The sequence below is a fragment of the Puntigrus tetrazona genome, chromosome 24, assembly GCF_018831695.1.
Source record: "Puntigrus tetrazona isolate hp1 chromosome 24, ASM1883169v1, whole genome shotgun sequence".
NCBI classification, from domain to species: domain Eukaryota; kingdom Metazoa; phylum Chordata; class Actinopteri; order Cypriniformes; family Cyprinidae; genus Puntigrus; species Puntigrus tetrazona.
The window spans coordinates 10,341,375-10,365,853 of record NC_056722.1 but is presented as its reverse complement, the minus strand read 5'-3'; the positions used below and the strand labels follow the sequence as shown (position 1 = coordinate 10,365,853).

The window sequence follows — 24,479 nt, the reverse complement described above, 5'->3', positions numbered from 1 at the left end:
GCGCGCGGTGAATGGCCTTTGCGCCGTTGCGCGCGATCCCCGCGTGGTATCACGAATAAATAAATTCACATTCATGTTTTTATTGCTTCAGGATTTCCTGTTCAGGTTTGAAACCGGCTCCCCCATTTCCTTATTACCAAGAAACGGTTTAATGCTATAAAAAAACCAAAAAAAAGGTGAATAGATGTAGACCGCGTATCTGAGTGTCACGGTCCTGCTCCTCCTGTTTCTGATGAAGTCTGCTCGCTGCTGGAGTAAAGCAATTACAGAACCTAAAAAAAAGAAGGCACAGATGCGGGTGGTGCGCCAGGAGGGGCATAAACTAGTGTGTGGTCACGATTAACGACGCAAAATAGTTCGTCATGACCTGAATCGCGTTGGAATTTCTCTGGTGACGTGAAGCGGATTATCTTTACGCCACGCGAGGCGTTTATTACCACTAAAGTTTCAAGTTTGCACCTCGAACGGACGGCAAGAGGTGCTTTTTTAAAAACGTCCCGTGCACCCTTAACTTGCTCTTGCAGCCGAGGCATGTGAAAGAGAATGAGATCTATTGGATGCCCGCGTTTCTCCGTGAGCTCAGCGACGGACTCCGGCTGCTCCAAATCATTGCGCGCGGCGCACCGACTGAATCCAGACGCTCGTTCGCGGCTGTTGTCCATCTGAGGGCTTTCGGCGTCTTTTATGAGCGCTTTAACAATCGAAGCAGCCGATTCGACGCGTTTGGACAGGTGCGGTTGTGCTGGATTTTCGCCTTCGGCACCACGGCTGCGGACAGCTCCCGTTCCCCCCCTCCGTGACGCGCGTCTGGATGGCCGCTGCTCCGTCGCTCCTCTGATCCGCTCCGTTCGAGATGGCATCACACGGCTTTTGGTTCCTGGGTGCCGAAAACGCGTCTGGAAACGGCAGCCAGAGCCCGAACACTCGTAAGTGACGCGGCGCGCGAACATGCCGCATGATTGCGTTTGTGTGTTTGTTAGCGGGGCTGCGAGACAAAGAAATGCGACGTTTGTCGTGTGAAGGTTAATTTAAAACCTTGAAATGTCCCGTCAGCTGATAATAAACGACACGATTTAGCTGGCTGTTTTAAGGCCAGGTCCACGCCGTGGATAATTGATGTTGCTAATGGAAGTTTTATGACGGATGTGGCGTTCAAATCGCACGCTTTTGATCGTTTCAGCCAGAGCATGGTGTCAGGCGGCGGCCCAGAAATTCACCGGAGGCATCGGCTCCAAATTATGTGGTACGTTTATTTATTTATTTTTTACCATGATATATATATATTAACATCTCATCTATTTTGGCGAAACGCGATATGGTAACGAACAGCGCGAGATCGGAATAGCCAGGCTGTATACAGAACTGTTCGATGTTATTAAAAACCTTTGGATGCTGAAACGAATTAGGCGCAGTTTTAAAAGTAACTCTTTCCCGTTTTTCACTCGGTCAGTGGAGTAACCCTTTTCCTCTGCAGCTCTGTTAAACGTCGGGGAGGCTGAGAAAGCGGCTCAAGCCCCGGTGAAAGCGGAAGATGGGTCTACAGCCGAGAGCTGCGGCTGCAACGAACCCTGCAACTGCCCCAAAGCCGCCGTGTGCTTCTCTGATCTCTATTCAACAGGTAAAACACAATCGCATCGTTATCACAGCAACAGCAGAAGTCCGAACCGGTTTGATAAGCCAGATTCTTCACCGATTACCCGACGTGCTTTTATTCGATTGAAATATTTGTTCATTTATTTTTGTTTGTTGCGCTGCGTTTTTCGTTCAAAGCATTATATATATATATATATATATATATATATATATATATATATATATATATATATATATATATATATATATATATATAATGCATTTTTAAAAATACCATTATGTTCATGTGAGCAAAAATGTGAGCAAAAATAATCAAAAAGGAATTTAAGCAAAAGAACCGCGCGCTGGGTAATTTAAAAATAAACGTAAAAGCGCACGTTTCGATGCGTTTCGGAGAACTCGTCCTTTGTTTCTTCTTCAAGGTTAAACGAAGCTGTTTTACTCCTGACTCTCGCACTACACGCGGTCGTATCTCAGGCTGTTTTAATCTTTATCACGCTGACATTTTCTTTATTTTTTTATTTTTTTTTTTTTTTTTTTTACAGATCTTTTACCCGCGCTGGATGGGGACGCGAAGACTATGAATTTTCTGCAGGAGGTTGTGGATATCTTGCTGGCTTATATAGTGGAATCCTTTGACAGGTCGACGAAAGTGATCGATTTTCACTATCCGAACGAATTGCTCCAAAGGAATAACTGGGAGCTTTCGGACGAACCCGAGACTTTAGATGATATTCTGATCAGCTGTCGCGCCACGCTAAAATACGCCATAAAAACCGGTAAGCTTTTGTCGTTTGAAAATAATAGTGTCACATCTCTGCCTTTTATCTTTTATTTAAGTCCTGTCTTTTCAGTTCTGTTGTTACAGATCTTTTTTTTTATTTTACCATTCTGGAATTAAACCCCTTTATTTTCATTGAATCTCTAATGGGGACGCCAGAAGACTATTCTCATCCGCCTGCTGGAGCAGGGGATTGCTCTCTCGAGGACTACACCGAACTGTTCCTCGAACTGGCCAACGACTCCCGCTATGCTTGCTCGAACTCTTATATGGCGGACTTAACACCTTGCCAAGCGCAGCTGTCCGGAGCGCGTCTCGAGAGAGCTCGCCGTGAATTTTCTGCAAATCAACCATGATGGTTGCGCCTGAGGACACCAGCCCCACTCCAGTGGACTTGTACTTTCCCTTCACCGCATGGTCGAGCCCCATGAGCCCACTTGATCTTTGCCGTGGAGCGCAACAGGACCCGAGCCGTATACGCCAGACCAGGTGCGCGAGCCAGCAACGGAGCTCCCTCGCGGTGGAGACAGCCGACTGCGAGGAGAGCGCGGAGTGGAGCTCCGCCCACTACACATCGCTGAGGTCGGGCGCTGGATCTGCAAAGGGAGCTTGATAGACTTGGACTGATCGTATTTTCACTATCCGAACGTTGTGCTCCAAAGGAATTCCCGTTATGGGAGCTTTGGACGAACCGCCCAGCCGTCGACGCCACGGCGCGCCTGAAATAGATGATATTCTGCCCGCGCCTCGCTGTCCTGCTTCAGTGCTGGTCGCCCAGTGCCCGCGCCCGCGTGCGCTCTGTCCTATTGCCCGCGCCCAGAACCGATAGTGCGGTGCGCTCCGTCGCGCCCGTACCCCGCTTCCAGTGCCTGTTCAGTGCCTGCGCCCCGCGCTCCTGTCCCCTTCCTGTGCCCGGCGCCCGTGCCTCGTCCCCTGCTTCCTGTGCCCCGCGCTGCGCGTGCGCCTGCGCCTGTTCCTGTGCCCGCGCCCTGTGCGCTTCTCCAGTGCCGCCAAGTTTTCCCTATCCCACCCTTGCCACAACCGGGATAGCTTTGTCGTTTGAAAATCTCCTCGGCTCTGACCTGGCCGGGCTCCCCCTGGGCTCCCTATCCACCAGCTCTACCAGGCTCCAATGGTCTGTCGTCGACCATCCGCCGCCGGGATTCTCTCCCTCCGGCCGCCGCCTATCATGAAATAGTCCTCAGTCGCTATTTCCCCATCAGTCGATTTAAGCCGCGTTTGACCTCCAGCGCCTTTTGGCTCTCTTCGGCTTGAAAATAGAAGATTATGGCCCTACCTGATCCTGGAAAGCTTTTGTTGCTGGGCTCTGGATCTCCTCCTGATTTACAACCTCCTCCCAAGACCCGGTATCCCCAAATCTTATAGTTTGTTTTTGTTTGTCCCTTAGGTAGGATCTATGTCACATTCTGGACTCTTTGTTTAATCCCTGTGCCTGTTAATATGTTATTGTCATCAGCTGTGTCTCAATTACCACCCGCGTGTTTTAAGTCCTGTCTTTTCAGTTCTGTTGGTCCGAGCGTCAAGGTCCCTACCTGTGTTTATCCTGCCTTGTTCGATGCCTGCCTGCCTGCCTGCCTGTCTGTATATATTTTACCATTCTGGAATTAAACCCTTTTTATTTTCATTGAATCTCGCTGTGTGCTCTCGTGCTTACCACACACAACCGTGATAAATAGCCTACGATCTCTAAAATGTTGCGATTTGAAATAGTTATTTATTTTAGATCTAATGGGTATTCTTGACTTGGCTTATTTCATAGGTTAGGCTTTAATAGTTGGTATTTATGTTCATTACGTCGATATATAATCTAACATAAATTCTGCTGTTGATTGTCTCGTTTGTAAAACGTTTTTTATTTTAGCGGACAGAACCGAGAGCATCGGTGTGTGTGTGTGTGTGTGTTTGTGCCTGAAGGCGAAACGAATCAGATCCGAACGAGACGCGGTATTAAACGAATGCGTCTGGGGACGATTTTATTTTCTCTGGTGGCATTTTAGGCGAAAAGTGATTTTTAGTTGTGGGAATAATTCTGAATGATCGTAAAGATTGATTGATTTCCTTGCTGTCTGCGCCTCGTTCGAGCTCCATCTGAATTAAGCGGCTATTAATTGATGGCCATAAATAGATTAGGCCTATAGATTAGTGGGACATTAATATTTTTGTACATTGAGTAATTTTTTTTTTATTTCCCTCTTTGTCTTCTCTATCTTCAGCACACCCCAGGTATTTCAATCAGCTCTCCACTGGGTTAGATATGGTTGGCTTGGCTGCCGATTGGCTAACGTCCACTGCCAACACCAATATGTGAGTGTGGCTGTCCTTCCGTTAAAATACAAAGCAGGTTGAGTTCATTTCCGTTCATTTTCTCTGCATTCATAAGCATTATTTTGGCCTGGCCTGGTCTTTGTGGATTCACAAATATCGGTTGAAAGGAATGAGGTGAAAAGCTGATGAATTCAGACCAGCAAATATGACCTCCGTTCACTCATTTCGTGCCATTTGCAAGAGAGAAAATGAGGTGGAAATTAAAACTACATTCAGGCTAATAAAAACAATCATTCTATGTTGGAAATTAAAGTTTTAATTTAACAGATTAATAAAAATAGCAACGTAGTTACAATGTAATAACAGTGTAATAACAATGTAATAACATGTAACTTTTTTTTTGTATGTGGGGAAAAACAAAATTCACATACATATATATATAAATCACATCTTGTGCATTTCCATCATTGTCGTAAGCTGACTGCAGTGAGACATTGCTGTGGAACCTGCAGACTGAAGCGAAATCCTCTCAAGCGTCAGGTTGTCGTGATGTTTGCTTGTCGTGACAGTTTTTTCTGACTCGTGTAACCGGGTCACGTGATCTCTGTGCAAACAGGTTCACCTATGAGGTGGCTCCAGTCTTTGTGCTGTTGGAATACGTCACGCTGAAGAAGATGAGGGAGATCATTGGCTGGCAGGACGGCCGCGGTGATGGAATATTCTCCCCGGGTAAGCAGCTGTCAATCTGCGTGACCTGCCTTAATATATGCACCGTGTTGAGACATGAGTGCAAGCACAGGAATTAGCTAAAAGTGCGAAGTTTTAAGGAGTTGATGTCTTCATTAGATTTTGAGCTTTTTAGTGTTTGTACAATTATTATCCAACAGTGATTGTATGATTCCAATTCAGAAGAAATATATACATATACATATATATAAAGTAAATGGTATGCATTTTCTGCACCACTTTGCAAAAAACAAACTCCAAATGGATCAGCAAAATGTATTTTAGGTACAAATCACAACTGGGATATGATGTGGACAGTTAACTCAGAGTAAATGACATCCAGAGCTTCTAATCGACTTATGGAAGTTATAGAATGAATAATTGCCCTATTATCCTCTAGGTGGTGCCATTTCCAACATGTATGCCATGCTGCTGGCTCGCTATAAAATGTTCCCTGAGGTGAAGGAGAAAGGAATGTCCTCTGTACCAAGACTGGTGGCCTTCACATCTGAACATGTATGTCCTGAACATAATGACATGCTGTAAATAATATTCTGTAAATATACTGTAAATAGTCAAAATATCAATCAATCATTTTTATTTATATAGCGCTTTTAACAACACAGGTGGCATCAAAGCACTGAACAGTATAAAGTAGAAGAATACAATGATAGGGATGTATAATGACGAGATTGTTCATTTTAAAAATTATTTTATATAGTTAGGTGCATTAATGAGTTATGTTTTTCAGAGCCATTTTTCAATCAAGAAAGGAGCAGCCGCACTTGGGATCGGTACAGAAAGTGTCATCTGTATTAAAGCAGATGAAAGGTTGGTCTGGATTATCACTACTGATGCATTACTTCATGACTGCACAATTGAGCAATGTCTTATAATCACTAAACCATACAACCTCTCTACTGCTCTCATTTCTTCCAGGGGTAAGATGATTCCTTCCGACCTTGAAAGAAGGATTATCGAAGCCAAGCAGAAGGTAATTTCAATGACCGTGTCTCCATGACCGTGTCTTTTGGGTCTGTTTAAATAATCCGTGGTTCTTTGGCAAAATGGGTCCTTGAATGGCACATTGATTTCTTTCTCACAGGGATACGTGCCGTTCTTTGTCAGCGCCACTGCCGGCACCACGGTTTATGGAGCCTTTGATCCTCTCATGGCTATTGCGGACATCTGTAAGAAGCATGATGTCTGGATGCATGTAGATGTGAGTAGATCTGCTTCCCTGAATTTGCATGAACTTACGTGAACTTCCCGAAGGTTTCACCTGTGTATTGCGGGCAGTGGACTGGGATCCAAGAGTGATCTCAGTTTTGGCACATCAAACAGCTGGACGCAGAACTGAGGACTTTTTAAATTGTACCGTATTACAGACCTAAAGGGATAGTTCACCCAAAAGTGAAAATTCTGTCATCATTTACTTACCCTTGAGCTATACCAAACCTGTATGAGTTTCTTTTTTTTTTCTCAAAACTCAAAAGAAGATATTTTGAGGAACACTATGGAAAAATACCATGGAAGTTGGTAGTTAACCGTTCTGGGGTGTTGCATGTTTCATCACTTTTCAACAATTTCATGAAGGGGCGTGGTTTCAGTGCTACAAGCGAACACGCCCACAGCGTTTGAGAGCAGAGTGGACATCTTATTTTTTATTTACTTCTCATTTTTTCAGCATTCCAATTTGGCTGGATGGTTCATAACACATTTTTCTGTGGTGTGACAAATTCAGAACACACATTTAAAATTGACTTTACAAAGACTTTAAAAGGTCCTGTATATATATATATATATATATATATATATATATATATATATATATATATATATATATATATATATATATATATATATAAATATAAATACATATATATATATACAGTATCTGTGGTGATTGGTCCGACTGGTCTCATTTTTATTTCATCACTTAACCTGCATTGTAATTAGAAATCTGAACACCCCAACAACCACCAAGTACAACCTAGCAACGGCATAGCCACCCAGAACAACTTTATCATAGTACTGCACAGCAATGCCATAGTAACCGACCATTTCTAGCAAATGCATGTATTAAAAACACCTTTCGCAGCTCCATTGCAATACGCTTGAAAACCAACAGAAACACTCCAAGCACGAGCACTTAGCAATCCACTCACCTCGCAAGGAAGCACCTAGCAACCCCCTGCCACCACCCAGAATATTTGGTTGTAGCATATTCTGCACAAAAGTAATCTCCAGAACATGTACAAATGGTTTGTTGCTGTTGAAGCAGCTACGCTTGAAGTGTGGCATAGGGATAATTTAGCAAGCGTGTAATAAATGTCATCTTTTAGAAGTGTAGACTGTTTCCTATTAAAGGAATTTATTGCATATTGCGTTAAATCAGTCTGTGTGAGTGTGTACATGTGTATTTTCACTCTCATGGGGCTGATAAGATTAATAGCGATATGTTATTTTCATTATTATTCATTTTTCTCTGGTTCATGCTGTCGCCTCTGGCATTTCAACAGTCACAATATTGTGGCGTCATGTTGGAGCTCAAATACACTGCGTTTGAATCCTCTCAGGATCATTCATCCGATCTAAAGGCAACAACTCTTCAGTCTCAAATGGACTGTGAATATAACGTACTTATGTATATTTTGATGAATGTTCTGCAGAAGAAATACAATATCAGCTTACATATTTTAGATAATAAAAATCAGTATTAAGTTTTTTGTATGAGCTCAAACATCTGCACATGTCAAGATTAAACATCGTTTATTTAAAGTGAAAGACAAGAGTGTTTCACATAGCGCACTGCAGTTTGGTTTTAAAACACCTTCTGTTTCTGTATTCATACAGGGCGCATGGGGCGGAAGTTTGCTAATGTCCCGGAAACACAGATGGAAGCTGAATGGAGTCGAGAGGTCAGTATAATCCGCAGTTCCTTTGGATTAAATGTCTTGTTTGGTCAAGGAAATCTATCCATGGGCTGATTGGTTCTTTCAACTTTAGTACAGCGGCCTATCAGCTGCACATTTTCATCTATATAACTCTTTTATATCCTGACTAAGCTAGCCAGTGCATGGTTTCTGCACAATCTATGAGAATTTTTTTTAGCCCTCCTCCTCCCCAGCACCACCTGTCTAGTTCTGCTTTGAGAGGTTCCTCTTTACCTTTTGCAGGAGCTCATATATCTTTATGTCTGAGCAGGTTAATCAACTCTTCATATTCATTCAGCGGTGTAGCATATGTAGTCAGTTAATAACAAACTTACCATACACGTTATTCTTATCAATAAATGCTAGTTACATTCATTTAGAGAGTTGGCATGACTGAAATATGATTGAGAAGTCCACAAACGTCAGTGTGAAAAGTGTGAAATTAAATAGATCTGATCATTTTTCTTTTGACTGGATGTTTCATTGCACATCACTGTGCCTCAGGGAGAAATCCTGTCTGAATCAAAATAAATGATTATATAGCTATTCATTTATTTCAAGGACAATGACTTGATATTTCAATTATTTTCTGTATAAATTGACAATTTTAGGGCTAATTCTATGACCTGGAACCCTCATAAAATGATGGCTGTGCCCTTGCAGTGTTCAGCTCTGCTGGTTCGAGAGGAGGTGAGACTGTCTGCCGTCTTCATCAAAACCAAAACATATTACCACATCATATTATTACAGAGGCCAGTATTAAACCTCTAAGTCATGCTTAAAAAATTGCGATCAAGTGACATCTGCCAGCGAATGTCATGAAAAGTCACTTTCCTAAACATCTTTTTCATGGACTATTAATTTACTAATTAATTTGCAAGCCATTTTATGTTTTGTAATTTTTTGCCCATCTCTTCATGTTATCTGTTCCAGGGGCTGATGCAGAGCTGCAATCAGATGCAGGCCTGTTATCTTTTCCAGCAGGACAAGCACTATGATCTGTCCTATGACACAGGGGACAAAGCGCTGCAGTGCGGCCGCCATGTGGACATCTTCAAACTATGGCTAATGTGGAGAGCTAAGGTATTAAGAGCTTTATGTAGTTACACTTTATTTCGATAGTCCACTTTAGACATTCCGCTAAGAGTAAGCAATTTTGCAACTGCATGTAAACTAGCAATCATCAGAGTATTAGTAGGCTTAAAGGAATAGTTTACGCAAAAATGAAAATGACCCCATGTTTTACTCACCCCGAAGCCATCTCAGGTGTGTATGACTTTCATCTTTCAGATGAACAAAGTTGGATTTTAAAAAAAAAATGTATCCTGGCTCTTCCAAGATTGGTAATGTGGGTGGATAGCAGCCATTATTTTGAAGCTCAGTTAATTGGATATATCTGCAAGTACTGCGATATATCCTACATGCCTTCCGGGGGGTTATCATATGTCCTCCGAAGTAAATAATTGTAATAATAGTTCCGGCTTCTTGGCTGACTTCTGACTCGATGTATGACGTAAGTTGTCATGTGTCGAGTCATAGGTCAACCAAGAAGTTGAAACTCTGCGTTCTCGCTGAAAATAAAATGAGTCTGATATTTATGTTATAACTTTAAAACTAGAAATATTTTTGCTACAAAAACCCATTGGTCCGCTTCAGAGGATACGTGATAACCCCCCAAAGGCGTATAGACTAGTTTTATATCACAGTACTTGCGTATATATCCAATTTACGGAGCTTCTAAATAATGGCTGCTATCCACTAGCATTACCAATCATGGAACAGCTGGAATACATTTAAAAAAAAACTTGTGTTTGTCTGAAAGAAGAAAATCGTATATACCTAGGATGGTTTCGGGGTGAGTAAAATATGGGGTATATGTATAAGTACATGTCAACTACTAACCCTGAACCTACCCTAACAGTCTACTCTGAGAGTTAGTAGACCTGTGTTTGCAAATTAATGAGAATTAGTTGACACGTAGTTAACATGTAGCTACAAAGGTCCTTATACTGAAATCTTAGGACATTTACACAAAAGTGGATTCAAAATGCAAAATAACCCAGATACCTGGATGCCATTTACTAATTAAACTAGTAGGTTAGTTTTCTGTTCCTATGAAAAGTGAACACTTAATATCAGCACATTTACGGGGTAGCTGGCCTGCCTTCAATGACCGCTGTAAAGACACTTGGGGCAGTCCTTCATCCAAACTGGTTGTTTGTATAGTGAGGTTTATTGTGTTATTACAATGTTTGTCCTCTCATTTCTCCTCTAAAGGGTACTATTGGTTTTGAGGCTCAGATTGACAAATGTCTGGAGCTTTCTGAGTATCTCTATAACAAGATCAAGGACAGGGAAGGATATGATATGGTGTTTGATGGAAAGGTAAGTCTGACTAGATGCATTTATTTCTTTTGGTTAATGGTCAAAGTCTGAATGTGTTGAAGTAAATATGAAAATTAAATCAATAATCAATCCAATCTTGCTAATAAAAAAAACTAAATTGAACAGTGGTGTATGCGATTTAATGATTTTATTTATTAATTGAACATTATATAATGTATTGTATAATTGTATATTTTACTTATTTAAATGTGTTCGGTATGATATTCAAACTAAAGCAGTTATACCCAAATTATTTTCCAGGACGTATCACATTTACATAAAGATACAAAATGCACAGTATTTCTCTATCTGATGTCTTTTAAAAAAACAGAATCCCCTCTGAATTTAAATGCAAGGCCTTTGTTTCTAAGTAATTTTGTCAAATGCGATGCGGATTGTGTGCGCTAATTCATCTAACATGAAATGTTTCACCCTTGAAATGACTGAGCAGTCGTTCGAGGCTCATTTAAATGTAAATTGTGCCTGGTGCCAATGTGACAAAATGATTTGGCTGGAGGCTCCTTGCTGAAGTCAGTGCAGGGCTGCGGTGTCGAACCGAATGACATTTAACAAAACATTTCGGCTCTCAATTTCATGTTTAGCAAGCTCTTTTTGGTTTTAGCATGCCGAGGTATGGCTCGATCTGTGTTTTGTCTGTATGTCCCACCATCTGAATGGCTAATGAGTCCTTTTCACTGGTGCATGGAGGCATTCTTCTGTAGCGTGGGCCCTGGAGCCTCACAATGAGGATGAGGACCTCTAATGGACTGTAGTGTCTGTCTATGAGCTACCTGCTCAAGCGTTCAAAGCCCTCACAGCAAAGCCTTTTGATTGAATAGATTACATGGCTGCTTCCAAACTGACAGCGACAAAAAGTCCCATTATGGCCCCAGACGGCCTCTAATCACATATTCCGTCACGGATCTTTAATGGACTCCCCAGAGTGCTCTATTTATGCAAGCGTGTGTTGGACGTTAAACTGAGTGATAGGTGTGTGTATTGCTTGAACATACGCTGATGCTATCTGCTGGTCTCGTGTCCTTGCAGCCTCAGCATACCAATGTGTGTTTCTGGTACCTTCCACCGGGCGTACGCTACCTGGAGGACAAAGTGGAGAAGATGAAGCGTCTGCACAAGGTGAGAAAAACTGGATTCGATCAATTGATGTGAACTGAGGTTTGACGTTTCAGAAGATGACATATCGCTTTTGCAGCAGGGGTACAATGCAAAAGTAAATTAATCGTCATGCTCTGTTTTGGGGGTTGGAAAGACCCTAGAAGCACTTTAATAAGCCAAGAGCATATTTACCATTGACATAACAGTTATGTTTTATGATACAGCCTTATGAGAATGAATTATAAGCAAAACAGCAAGCTATCTATCTATTTATGAGATAAGAGACATAAATAAGATAAATACAATTTAATTAATTTATGTAGAATTTGCATGTGCTAAGAAATATGTATTGGCTATATATAGTGATGTCATATCAAAATACATTTCAAATCATGTTTCAATAATCTTTTGTCGTTCTTTAAAGCACACTTATTTTGAAATTAGTTTGTGTAAATAATATGTAAATAATTTGATCACACAGTTTAACAAAGTAAAACAAAGTGTAAAAAAAACTAAGATTGTTTTACAAAAAAAATCATTTAAAAAAATCTTTCTTTCTACTTCAAAATTTCACATTTAATTAGATGGGTTGCCCTTAATTTGTAATTATTTGCTAGCAATTTCTTTAAAAAAAAATCCAATTTTTTCAGTGTAAAGCTGTAGTACATAATTTGATATAAAAAAGTTTTTTAATCACAAGTATATTACATATAAGTTTCAAAAGTTTTTTTAATTAGTATTTATTTTAAGTTTAAGTTCTGAAATTATAGAAATTAGCCCTAGTTGGACAAAAAGAATGTTAAAGTTTTGTTGGCATAAATGTAATCTATAATATGTTTTTATTTAATTACAATTAAAATGCAGTTAGGTGTCCAAAAACACCACATTAAATTCACACTTATGTATATTCCATAATAAGCACTCTTACTAGTAAGTATAATGAGGTTATAGTGCTTTTTCACAATACTGATTTTTTTAAAGGTTTTTAAAAAGACACACACACAGCAGCACATAACAGCTAAGTTGTCTGTTTGTAGCATCTAGATCAGTGGTTCCCAACCGGTGTGCCGCGGCACTAAGGGGTGCCGTGAGATCTTTTGAGGGTGCCGCCAAAATTTCAACAAAATTTTTTTATTAAGGCAGAATCAGTGTAAACAGTATTCTCATATCATCTAGGACTAGGTATAAGGTGTTGTTGCATGCAAACTCTCGAAATGAAACAAATAAATAAATAATAATAAAAACTAGCTACGGAGATTTTAAATATCTATTTCCTTATAAGGGTGCCGGGAACTTTTGAAAGGCTTTCCAAGGGTGCCTCAAACAAGAAAAGGTTGGGAACCACTGATCTAGATGCTTCAAACCTGAAAAAATATCTGAAACGATATGCCTGTAGTGATGTCATTGTAGGGGGAGGGGCTGCTCATCAGGTGTCCTTTTATTGGCTGGCTGCTCTTCGGTCACTCCCATGCCAGCAAAGCTCTAATCGGCTATTAGTCTGAACAGATGGCGCTCATGCTAGTCATACAAAGAGGGTCTCTATCTAACCCTACCCACAAAACCCTGCTCATCCACCTGAAACTAGAACGCATCTTCTTTGTCCTTTACAAAAAATAAAATTGGTTTCTGGAGACTCTTGAGTAGCAGGATAGTCACATAGGTTTGAGTGTTTATGCAAATTTAAGGACAATGCAAAGCAGTTTATATTTTTAAAATCTTTTAGACGTGTATATAAAAAGACACTGGACAGGTTCCAGTATTTCAAGGCTTGTGTAGATGGATGTGGTTATAAGATCTGGATACAGGCCACTGCTGATAATAGCTGGACACCTGCAAAAGATTTGAGAGGAAGTGAGTGTAATTATGTGGTGATGAGCGGCTGTGTGTCTTCTATTCAGATTACAGTCCCACATACTGTCCAAAGCTACTGCCCTAATCAAGTCAGTTCTGCTCAGGTTAAGTCAAGGAAAGAACATCATGCTTAAAAGGGAACACTGGATCGATATTACTGGTAGAGATTCCGGTTAGGCTTTTGACTGATGTATTACAATTCTGCAATATATTTAGCTGGGACTGGTTAACGTACAGATTTTGCTAACGTTCAAAACCAGTAAGACCTTCGTTCATCTTCAGGAACACAAATTAACATATTTGTGGATGAAATCGGAGAGCTATCTGATCCTTCATACAACTGAAATGATCTCATGTCCAGAAATATTGTAAATACATTGGTAAAACAGTCCATGTGACATCAGTGTCTCAACTTTTGCGATGCTGCAAGAATATTTTTTGGTGCAGAGAAAACAAAAATAACATAATTTACTCAGCCATTCTTCTCCCTTGAGTTAAGTCACATTCAATGAACGGTACTAAAGGCTGCTCAAGCGTTTTCCATTACACTCAGTATCAGAGAAAGTACAAGTACTCTCATTATTTAGCAAATTAATACACTTTTTAGTGAGTTGAAGATTTGGTATCAGTTTTACTTTGCACTATTCTTATTAGTGGTGTTTGTTAAAGCTTTTAAAAAAAGAGTTACATAAAAGAGGGTCATAAACACCAGGCTATCGTCGAGGCTCTTTTGACTTAGACGAGGGAACAACCATGAAGTAACACGTTAGCAACCAGCCAGTACACCCTGGCATAAACAAAGATGTAATAAAAAACAACTAAAGGCAAAGCCCTGGCAACCGCTAACAGCACCCCAAACATTTTACAAGGCCTATTTAAATGCGAGAAACATTCCCGACATTTCCAAAGCTAACGAAATGTTCTCTCAAAGGTTGCCCCTGTAATCAAAGCCAGAATGATGGAGTATGGAACGACCATGGTGAGCTACCAGCCGCAGGGAGACAAGGTCAACTTCTTCCGTATGGTCATCTCCAACCCAGCTGCTACCTTTGAAGACATTGACTTCCTCATTGAAGAGATCGAGCGACTGGGACAGGATCTTTAAAAACTTAAGACGCCAAAACCCGTTATTCTTGTGTCCCTGGATGGATCGAATATTTGTTGTGAATGTAAGGGTAAATCTTTGATTCCTCTTCTCCAAAGTCATATAAAGATAGTATGAGTTAAAAAAGACAATATGAAAATATCTAGACTTTAGTATTGTAGCGTTGTTGTGGGCTTCGTGGTCCAAAGCCCTGTAAAAGTGTTACCGTCTGCTTTTACTGTCTATCTTAGTGTCTTTGACATGACTTTGTTTGTTTACATGTGTTTATTGGGAATATGAAGAGTTACTTGCTTCTTCTTCAGTGCAGGTCCTAAGTTTCTATTTGAACAGTTATTCAAAGTGCCAGATTACAGACTATATTATAATAGTAGCAAGATATTATCCACTTATTAAACCACTTCATCGTACCTAAAGCTTTTGTATTCAGAGACAACATGTAACTTGTAACATGTTTCGTCAATTTCTCAAGATACAGAACCGTAGGAAGAGTTTCAACCAACTGTGTGGATATGAAGTTCATATATAGTTTAAATTATTTATAATTCACGTAGTTTGGTCAAAAACGCATTTGGTCATAAATGACAAAAATTTGGTCACAGCAGCGTATAATATTTGACCAAATTAAAATGAGGATAATAAAAAAATCTTACTATAAAAACAAAGTAATCCTGTTTGCAGGAAACAAATGCTCTTTAAAATGGGAATTTGCCTTCTCTAATAACATGTGCAATATACTAACAATATACTTTATTTCTTTACTTGGAAATTTAGAATTTAAATACTTAATACTTTAAACTAAATACTTGGAAAAGTGCAATACAATTGAATGACAGTTGGTTTTGGAAACCTCTAGGTAGATGTTCACTCTTAAGCAAACAAAATAAAAAAAGATTTTGTTTTTTCGACGATGTTCCCTGGAATGAAACGATAGTACGTGCATATTAAGTACTGTATTAAATGACAAATTTAGTTTATATATGTAGTAAAACACTTTCCAACATAATAGCAATAGATTTCTTAATTTACCGATCCATTCGTGTACTTATTTAGCTTTCTTATACGAAATGATAGATATTTCAGGGTATATTAACAGAGCTAAATTTAATGTTATGTATAAACTCCAAAAAGAAAATAACACGTAAGCATAATTAGGGTTCTGCCCTATGATAGTATGTAAATAATCTTTTAAGATGTTCTTGATCAAGTACATATCTATGTGAATACATCACTGTATTGTATATAAGGCAGAGTCTATTTGTGTGGTAAATAATATTATTTTCTCTATTCGACAGATATTTAATCATAAATGGTAGATACATTCTGCTTGTGTGTGCGTGTGTCAGATGTGTTGAATATGATGAATTATGTAACTGCAAAGATGAAGGATCTGGCTTTAAGTCCACTTGAAGCCTCTGCATTTTACCATAGTAACTCGAAATGATTATTATAGCACATTTCGGTGATTATGAGAGCCATTTCTGAACCAGTGCTGGTTGTATTCGTGCCCAAGTGATAAACTTGACATCCTGTGCCGATTTGTATTTTTGTGTGTTTGTAACTGTATTGCCTTAGTATTAATTGCCAGTATTGTCTAGTTCTCCTAAAGAGGAGCTTGTGCACTTTAGCTTATATGTATGATGATCTGTCCAATGGATGTTCTTAGTTTGATGTTTTATGAAACTGAGCGTTGTCTGAATGTGTCCCAGCTTGGATGTCCGTTCGAGATGAGAGTTGCTTATAGCTGAATCCTTTGTAGATCTGCTAATGCTACATTACTGCCTGCATCCTGTAATAGTCAGCCCTGCTGAAAAACACAAGCGGACCCGGTCGAATATGGTTTGAGATTGGTCTTAGAGTGTGTTTCCCAAAAGCATCTTAGCTTGAACGTAATTCGTCGGGAACCGGCAGTTCGGCATTTCCCGAATCCATCGTTCCAACAAACATTGGCAAACAGCATTTTGTGATCAAAACCACCAACCTTCTCACATTCGTACATATTTTACGAGGCGACTAATTCATATGAATTAGTACAACCTCACTCGAACATGTTTGCAAAATCGTACGTATTTTTAAGTTTTACGCACGACGTTTAATTATCACCTGCTAACCAACAGTTCTAACCAATGTTAGCGTTTAAAAAAAACACAAAAACTCACGACTGGCTACTTTCTATAAATATACATCGTACTAAGGTGGTTGAGTTATTTCTTTGTACAGGAAACACACCCCCTGGTCAGGCAGGAAGACCAAATTAAACCATTTAATCCGGTTGGTTACGAAAATTAGCAATGGTTTTATTATAGTAAAAATGTTGCTTTTTGGCAGATCGAATTGTTTGATGACAGTTTTGCTGTGGTTAAATTGCGATTAATGTTGCAAACCCATACTGTGTTTTTTTAATTAGTTTTTATTTGTAGTAAAACCATAGTTAATTTTCATAAGGGTAATGCTAGTTTTTCGGCATGGAAGGAATGCTAACTTGGTAATTTTCGAGATATAAGTGTTCTTTCTGTCCTTTTTCAGGATCGACAAGCTGCGTCACATAGTTTATGTATTTTAAGCGCTTGTATTCATGACAAATGCATCGACATCCTCACCGTGGTAGTCTTGGAACGCCCACTGTGCCGTCTTTCCCCCGCTGCTGCTACAAACCTGCTCTCTTTGCACGTGCATGAACGCCTTGCCTTCCGAGCTTGTGAAATACAATCCCAGATATCCACATATATATGTATATTTAGTGCAACCCGGTGTTAGTTTTAGTGGCAATATGGATAGCTTAGCTTCGAATATATAGTACACTGTCGCTAGCTTGCTCACTCTGTGTTAGCATTATCCGACGTATTTATCTGCTAAGCAAGCATGTTCTGTGTGGCTAGAAGTTGTATGCTTTCGCGACCGTATATCTCTATCTTTCTCTCTGTCTTTCGCTTTGGTTGTTTTCCGCAGCTTTAATATTAGCGTGTGTAGTTCCTTGGCATGCCTCTATATAAGCATATTCAAAGTCTCGATGTCTCTCTATCGCACTCTCTTCTACCTGCGTCTCTCTTTCTCTCGCTCTGCCCTGTAGCAGCTCTCAGACCTTTAAGAGCAGTGTTTTTTCCCTGCTGTTTCACGGCTACCCATCACGTCCATCAGTTTGTCGTATGAGGAACTCGCGTGTTGTCATGAACCTGACCGAACAGGGTAAACACCATGTGACTGAGTGAATTCACGTTTTTCTTTCTCACTCAACATTGCTTGAAAGTAAAGTGATTGTCTGAGGATCTGATGTTCAGAAGACGGTAACAACTAGTGTGTTGAAATGATTTAAAGCGAGGCAGATAACAGACCCTCTTGAAATGTGTTTTACTTTCGTGGGAAACACCAATAAATGTTACTGCCAAACGAGTTTGTCTGGATTTTTATTAAACCTCATCGCTTTGACTTGAAAGACAAAAAATGACTCCCAAAAAAGTATCCTCCCAGAAGCAAAGTGAAATGTACTTATATCATTTCTATTGAAACTTGTATGTCATGTAGGTGTATATTTATAATATATTTACAATTACACATTTGTAATGATTTGTACATTTAATATTTACCAGCTTTAAAATATAGCCTACTAAATATTAAAGCTGTCGCATGTAATTTTCCTAATTAAGCAATCAATTATTCTGAGGTTTAATCAAATAATACGCCTATTACATTTACACTTTTATTCATTTATTCATTTTTGAATAAAAATAGATCTAAGCAAATACTCAAAATACTTTTATAGCAAATAGGCAAGAATCTGGAAGGAATCTGTTAAAATTCTAAATGTATTATAAACAACTAAATGTACATTTTTCATTATAACAACTTGAAAAATGGTCTAATAGTGCGTTTACTGGATTCTCACCATTTCCGGTGTTTTGCTGGTTACTTGACATGGGCAAAATTTAATCAAGGATTTAAATCATTTTAATAACGTAATCAAGTGCACTTACAATCACTTTCACAAGTGTATATAATCTTTTCCAATAATCTTCTGAGCTTTTTTATGGATTTTGTTGAAAATCATAACGCTTTTGACGCTTTGGTGTCAAACGTGAACAATTGAAAAAATGCATCCAAAGAAAGTTACATAAAGCCGTGCAACGTGATATCGCGTGAAGAGGGTATTCAGTAAATGTTTCAGAGCGCAGAGAGATCTGTTGTTTTACAGGCCTACAGTCAGGCCACTCGTGAAACACTCACACGGTACCTGGATCTGTACCGCATTATAAAACGGCAGAGCACTTGACCTTCAGTACTGTCAGTATTAACAGCACTTCATGAATGCCTCCACAGAAACACTTTTGTGCTGTCGAGGGGGATATATTCAGCATATGGACTGCTCAGTGTGCTGTCATCTTTGAAGTCTATTCTTATCAACTTCTGAGTCAAATCACAGTAATAAACCAATGTAAACTGCAACTACAATCTATCTATCTATCTATCTATCTATCTATCTATCTATCTATCTATCTATCTATCTATCTGTCTGTCTTTGTATTCTGAATAATTCTGTTGTGACTCATAGTGATTCGTAGTGTTAGAGTATTAATAAACTGGAAAGTGAAAACTAGATTGCTGTGATTATTTGAGTCACTGGGGATGTAATTTCACATTTCATCAGCGTGCGTAAGATGTGTTGTAATGTAGTGCGGCTCTCAGAGGATGTGACAGGAATAATGAATTGCTTTAAGTGTTAAATCATTAACTGATATCAGCCTACAGGGGGCACTGTGGCTTTATTAGTGCCACTGTGAGGTTTACAAGTAAATAAGATATACAGCATTAACCAGTAAAATCTATCTATCTATCTAATAAAAATGAAAACTTGTTGGCTTTGGCGTATATATCGATGTGCACGTTTTTGGCATTCATATAATACGCAGTTTTAGCGTGCATAATGATCAACATTTTTGGTGCGAATATGATAAGCATCTACACAACCTTTCATTTTTATTTGCCGTACTATTTATGCACATTTCCCCGAGATTGGGCTGTCAAATATGCTATCAAAGAAAAAAAGCACTTTGCTGTTTGCAGAAAGCCTTATACCAAACACACCATCTGAGACACTCGTGATACTCATTACAAATATATGTGGATTTGTGCTGTTGTCAACACCAGAGAGAAAAAAATAAACACTCCCTTGTCACTTTTCATTGGCGAAAAAGCCTGTTTTCTTTCTCGCTGCATACATGACATAAATTTTCCAAGCTGCCCTTTGTTCTTTTATTTTTGTTCTAAATGGTTCTTGACGGGTGCAATGTTTACATCCAATCATCCAGTGTTCTCAGTCTTCCTCTTTGGTTTTCCCAATTTTTTAGTTGCTTTCTTCTGTTGCTGCTTACAAAGGCAATTTTGCTCCATATGCAGTCATGTGATCGGTCTCAGCTATACATAGAAACCCATCACTTCTGCTGTTATCTGTGTAGCCCTGTTTCTTATCGCGTCACTGCAGATAAACCGCATCATCTGTGTCTGTGATGTGATCAGAAATATTTCCACACAGATCCTTCTGCTGAAGTCTTTACTTTACAGTCTCTCATATTTATTTATTTCCGGAGTCCTAATTTAAGGCCAAAAGGCTTTAAATCTGTTAAATGCGTGTCTCGTTTTCTCAAAGTTTCTGGAATCAACTAAGACTGATTTTTTAGGCTTTATGGACAGATTGTGAGTGACTTTTGAAGAAATAGCATCACATCCTCTTTAACCACAGTTTGAAGAATTATCTTCCATAATCTGGCAGTAAGTTTGAGGAGCTCATATTATTCAATCCCTGCAAGACAGACGTTTCAGGATAGGTGACAGACTAAAAACGAGCTCCCCAAACTGAAATAAAAACTTAATGTTAAACCTAAACGTTAATTCTTTTACTTTATAAAGCATAAAACATGGTTGCTTCAGAAGGCCTTTATTAACAGATCAGAGACCTGTTGAGTATGGTCGCTCTCAACAGCTTCTTAAAGACCGCAGTGCCACATGCTGGGTTAGAATACAGAGGCTTGGTAATATATATGGAAGGTCTGCAAAGAGAGCAGTACAATAGACCAGTCTGGAGAGAACAAGAGCTCTGTAGCATGCCCCGTAAGGAACGGTCTGATCTTCCTAATGTTGTACATGGCAAATCTTCAGGACCGAGCTAGTGCAATGTGGTCAGTGAAGTGTATACACGTCAACTGTAACATCAAGGGTTGGCAGAAAACATGAGCAGTTCTGTCTCTGCGAGGTTGAGGGTCATTCAACATCCAGTAAGACATTTCTATCCAGGAGGCAGAGATGCGAGCAACAATCGTCAGAACATCCGGCTGGAGTGAAAGTGAGAGATGTGTGTGATTACAACAGCACTAATATGAAAAGCCATGTTTCTAAATGACAGACCCATTATAATGATATGAACATGGAGAGGAGAACTGTTCCAAGCACTAAGCCCCGAGGGACACCAGTAGCAAGATGTTTTAGAAACCTCACCACGATATCCTGAAGGACCTAACTGAGAGTTCAGACTTGATAACTGTTTTATTAATGCAATGTTTGTTTTCATATGAAAAAATACCACATTTAAAAGGGAGAAATAATTTTATTTTAAGTCATTTTTTAGCCATTCCATCACTGTGGTGTGAGAAGCAGCTCAGCCAACCATCGTGGGAGGAGCTAAATTTGAACATCATGGGCGCACACACTAAACTTACCATAACAGAAAAAGATATAATTTCCAAATATTGATTACAATTTGCATTTATTGACAAAAATGTTAAAAGAGTAGTAAAATAAACATTGCTTAATTTACATTATATGTAGGCTACTGTATTTGCCCTTCAAAAAAACTTCACTTTAACCCTCACATGATGTCCCAAAATGTCCCCCTATTTTACAGGAAGAATCTGTAAATATTAAATAATATTTTATGTAAAATTACAAATGACGGAAAATTTCTATTTAAAGAACAGAATGTATGTAATTCCAAAATACATGGAATCATATGTAAATTTAATGGTGGAACTTTAAAATACATTATCTGTAAAACATCAATTATTTCACAATATAATGAAAAAAGGGGAAAATTCTGAAAAAAATAACAACAGGGTAAACTTTCAGAGTACAAGAAATGCACTTATTATATTTTAAAGCCTTTTTACCTTAAATTATGTTTCCAAAGTAAATTTGAGAGACTGTAAAGTAAAAACTTCAGCAGAAGGATCACAGACATAGATGATGTGGTTTATCTGCAGTGACGTGATAAGAAACAGGGCTAAACAGATAACAGTGGAACTGATGGGTTTCTATGTATAGATGAGACAGATCACATGACTATTTAGGGAGCAAAACTAACAAATAAAAACTTGGAAAACCAAAGAAGAAGACTTATAATAATGGATGATTGGACGTAAACACTGGGCCTAAGAAGACTTGCCTAATCATTTGCCACACCTGAATATAAGACATTCATAAAGCCTTCCTGGACAGTTATGTATCACTTTTCTATGATTAAATACCAAAATCAATAGTAGTTATTAAGATTGATGTGGTTTGGGATTGCGAAATTGTTTTTGAGCAAAAAATATGACCAGAATTTTCAATTTCAGAACATAGTGCAGTTTAATCCTCCAATGCCTGATGTGCATATATTAAACTGTAAGTGAGCAGTCATTTTTTGTATTTTATTTTTTGGAAGCAGGAAAAAAAAGCACAAATGAATAGATCACTTTGTCAAGGACCAAATACTGAATGTTACATGACTGGGCAAGTCTTGTGGGGTGCTCCAGTATGCAGTAGTTAGTATCACGTTCTGATTTTGGCAAGTTTGATGTGTCAAAAAACATTTTGTTGCAAAAATCATTTTAATGCAAACATATATTCTTGGCCATATCTTTACACCTAAACCAGAGTAATGCCTTAAATCAGAGGAAATGATAGATGAATACTGATTGTAAGCCTAAACTGCACAGAAACTGTAAACTGTTTCTTCAAATCTGATTGGTTGTTTAAGGGACAAAGATGTTGACCTAGGGACATGTTGCACTTGGTAAAATCAGGATAGCATAGTACCTACTAAAATTAGATGGAAAAGTAGTGAACTGGAGTTACGCACAGCGCCACGGTTTGCTGGTTAGAAAGAGCAGGCCTACCAGAGTGCCCATGATGACCCCCGTCCACTGCCGAAATCGTTTACAATGGGCATGTGAGTGTCAGAATTGGACCAAGAACCGATGGAAGAAAGGTGCCTTTATTTATCTGGAGAAGTTGGCAGAAAGATTAGTAGAAGGCTTGCCAGCAGAGGCAGTTTTCTGCTCTGGCTAATATTCCCCTTGGAAACCCTGGATCCAAGAATGGTTTGGGGAACATTACAAAGAACTCAAGGTGTTGCCTTAGCCTTCAAATTCCTCAGGTCTCAATCCAGTTGAGCAATTAAGGGCTTTGCTGGACCAACATCCGATACATGGAGGCCCCACCTCACAACTTGCAAGAAATAAAACATCTGCTGTTAATATTTCAGTGTTAGATTCTACAGGGCAATGTCAGAGGCCTCCTTCCTTGTTGCTTGAGGTTTACTTGTAATGTTAAAGGTGACATATCGTGAAAATCTGACTTGTCCAGGTTTTAAGTGTTATAATCCCCGGTGCATATACCAACCAACAAAACAAGAAAAAGAGTAACCCGTTAACTTTGTTTTAGTAAGTTTTTTTTCAGCAAAAACCGAGAGTCTAATTTCGCTCCCCTAGTGACTTTGCAAAGTGATCTCATTATAATAATACCGTCTCTTTAATCTGTAAATTTTCATCTGCTGCACTGTCATTTTATTTTTACAAGCAACAAAGGTGTACCAGTTCTAATGCAATGGAGACGGTTTGAGCAAAACATGCTAACTGTTCTGTCTTTGGTTGGGCAGACGAACACAGAAGAGTGTTTAGAATCCCAGCCTCAGAGGAGACAAAAGAAAAAAACTGCTGCCACACAGATCTAAAATGAACATGTAATAATTACAAATACATGATATCAGTGCAATAATGGCTGGGAGGAGCCAGTTCTGTCTCCTTTAAGAACACCCCTTCCAAAAAACCCCGAATATTTTCATATACATGCATTCTGACCTTGTCTAAAAATTATCTGTTTTGAGGCTCACAAACTTTAAGGCTTGTTAGTAATCAGCCACTGTCAGTAAGCACCCCCTTGCTACTGCATTTGAGTTTTATGACTACATTATTCCATATAAATCTTCAATGTATCCAACATCCTCCATTACACTTTGCATGATTTATAAAACCGTATACAAACCCTAGTATAAAAGTATATAGCCTAGTCTTCTGCCACGATCAGAGCAAATTAGACTTCTCATGTCGTGATCTCTTTAATGTTGCGTACCAAAAGTTTTTTAATACATTAAGAATTGTTCCTTCAGTTGTTTAAGGCATTATAAAATTGTCACGATGTGGTTCAAGAGAAGGAGCACTCAACGATCAATAGTCTTTAATCTTCTACTGAAGCGCAAAGAACCATACAGACGGACCATAACCACACGTCTAACCAACACCAATCGGACAATCTGAACCGAAACAAACTGGACTTAAATACACAAACCAAATGACTGAATTAACGAGACACAGCTGAACACAATAAGACGATTAACTGAAATTAGGCCACAAAGAGCACATGGGACAAGAAAACACAAAACAAAGAGTCCAAAAAT

At 39.0% G+C, this 24,479-nt stretch overlaps 1 protein-coding gene across 1 annotated transcript; it reads left to right on the top strand.

Moving 5' to 3' along the window:
* The first annotated feature begins 244 nt into the window (after nt 1–244).
* On the top strand, nt 245–18,166 carry gad2 (glutamate decarboxylase 2). The gene is made up of 16 exons (XM_043226883.1): nt 245–926; nt 1,181–1,243; nt 1,475–1,618; nt 2,139–2,372; nt 4,609–4,699; nt 5,277–5,389; nt 5,787–5,902; nt 6,138–6,217; nt 6,326–6,380; nt 6,492–6,608; nt 8,243–8,307; nt 8,934–9,012; nt 9,256–9,405; nt 10,600–10,707; nt 11,755–11,844; nt 14,606–18,166. Exons 1-16 carry the CDS (start codon nt 854–856, stop codon nt 14,777–14,779), a joined length of 1,752 nt encoding a protein of 583 aa, XP_043082818.1. The 5' UTR covers nt 245–853; the 3' UTR covers nt 14,780–18,166.
* The last annotated feature ends 6,313 nt before the right edge of the window (nt 18,167–24,479 follow it).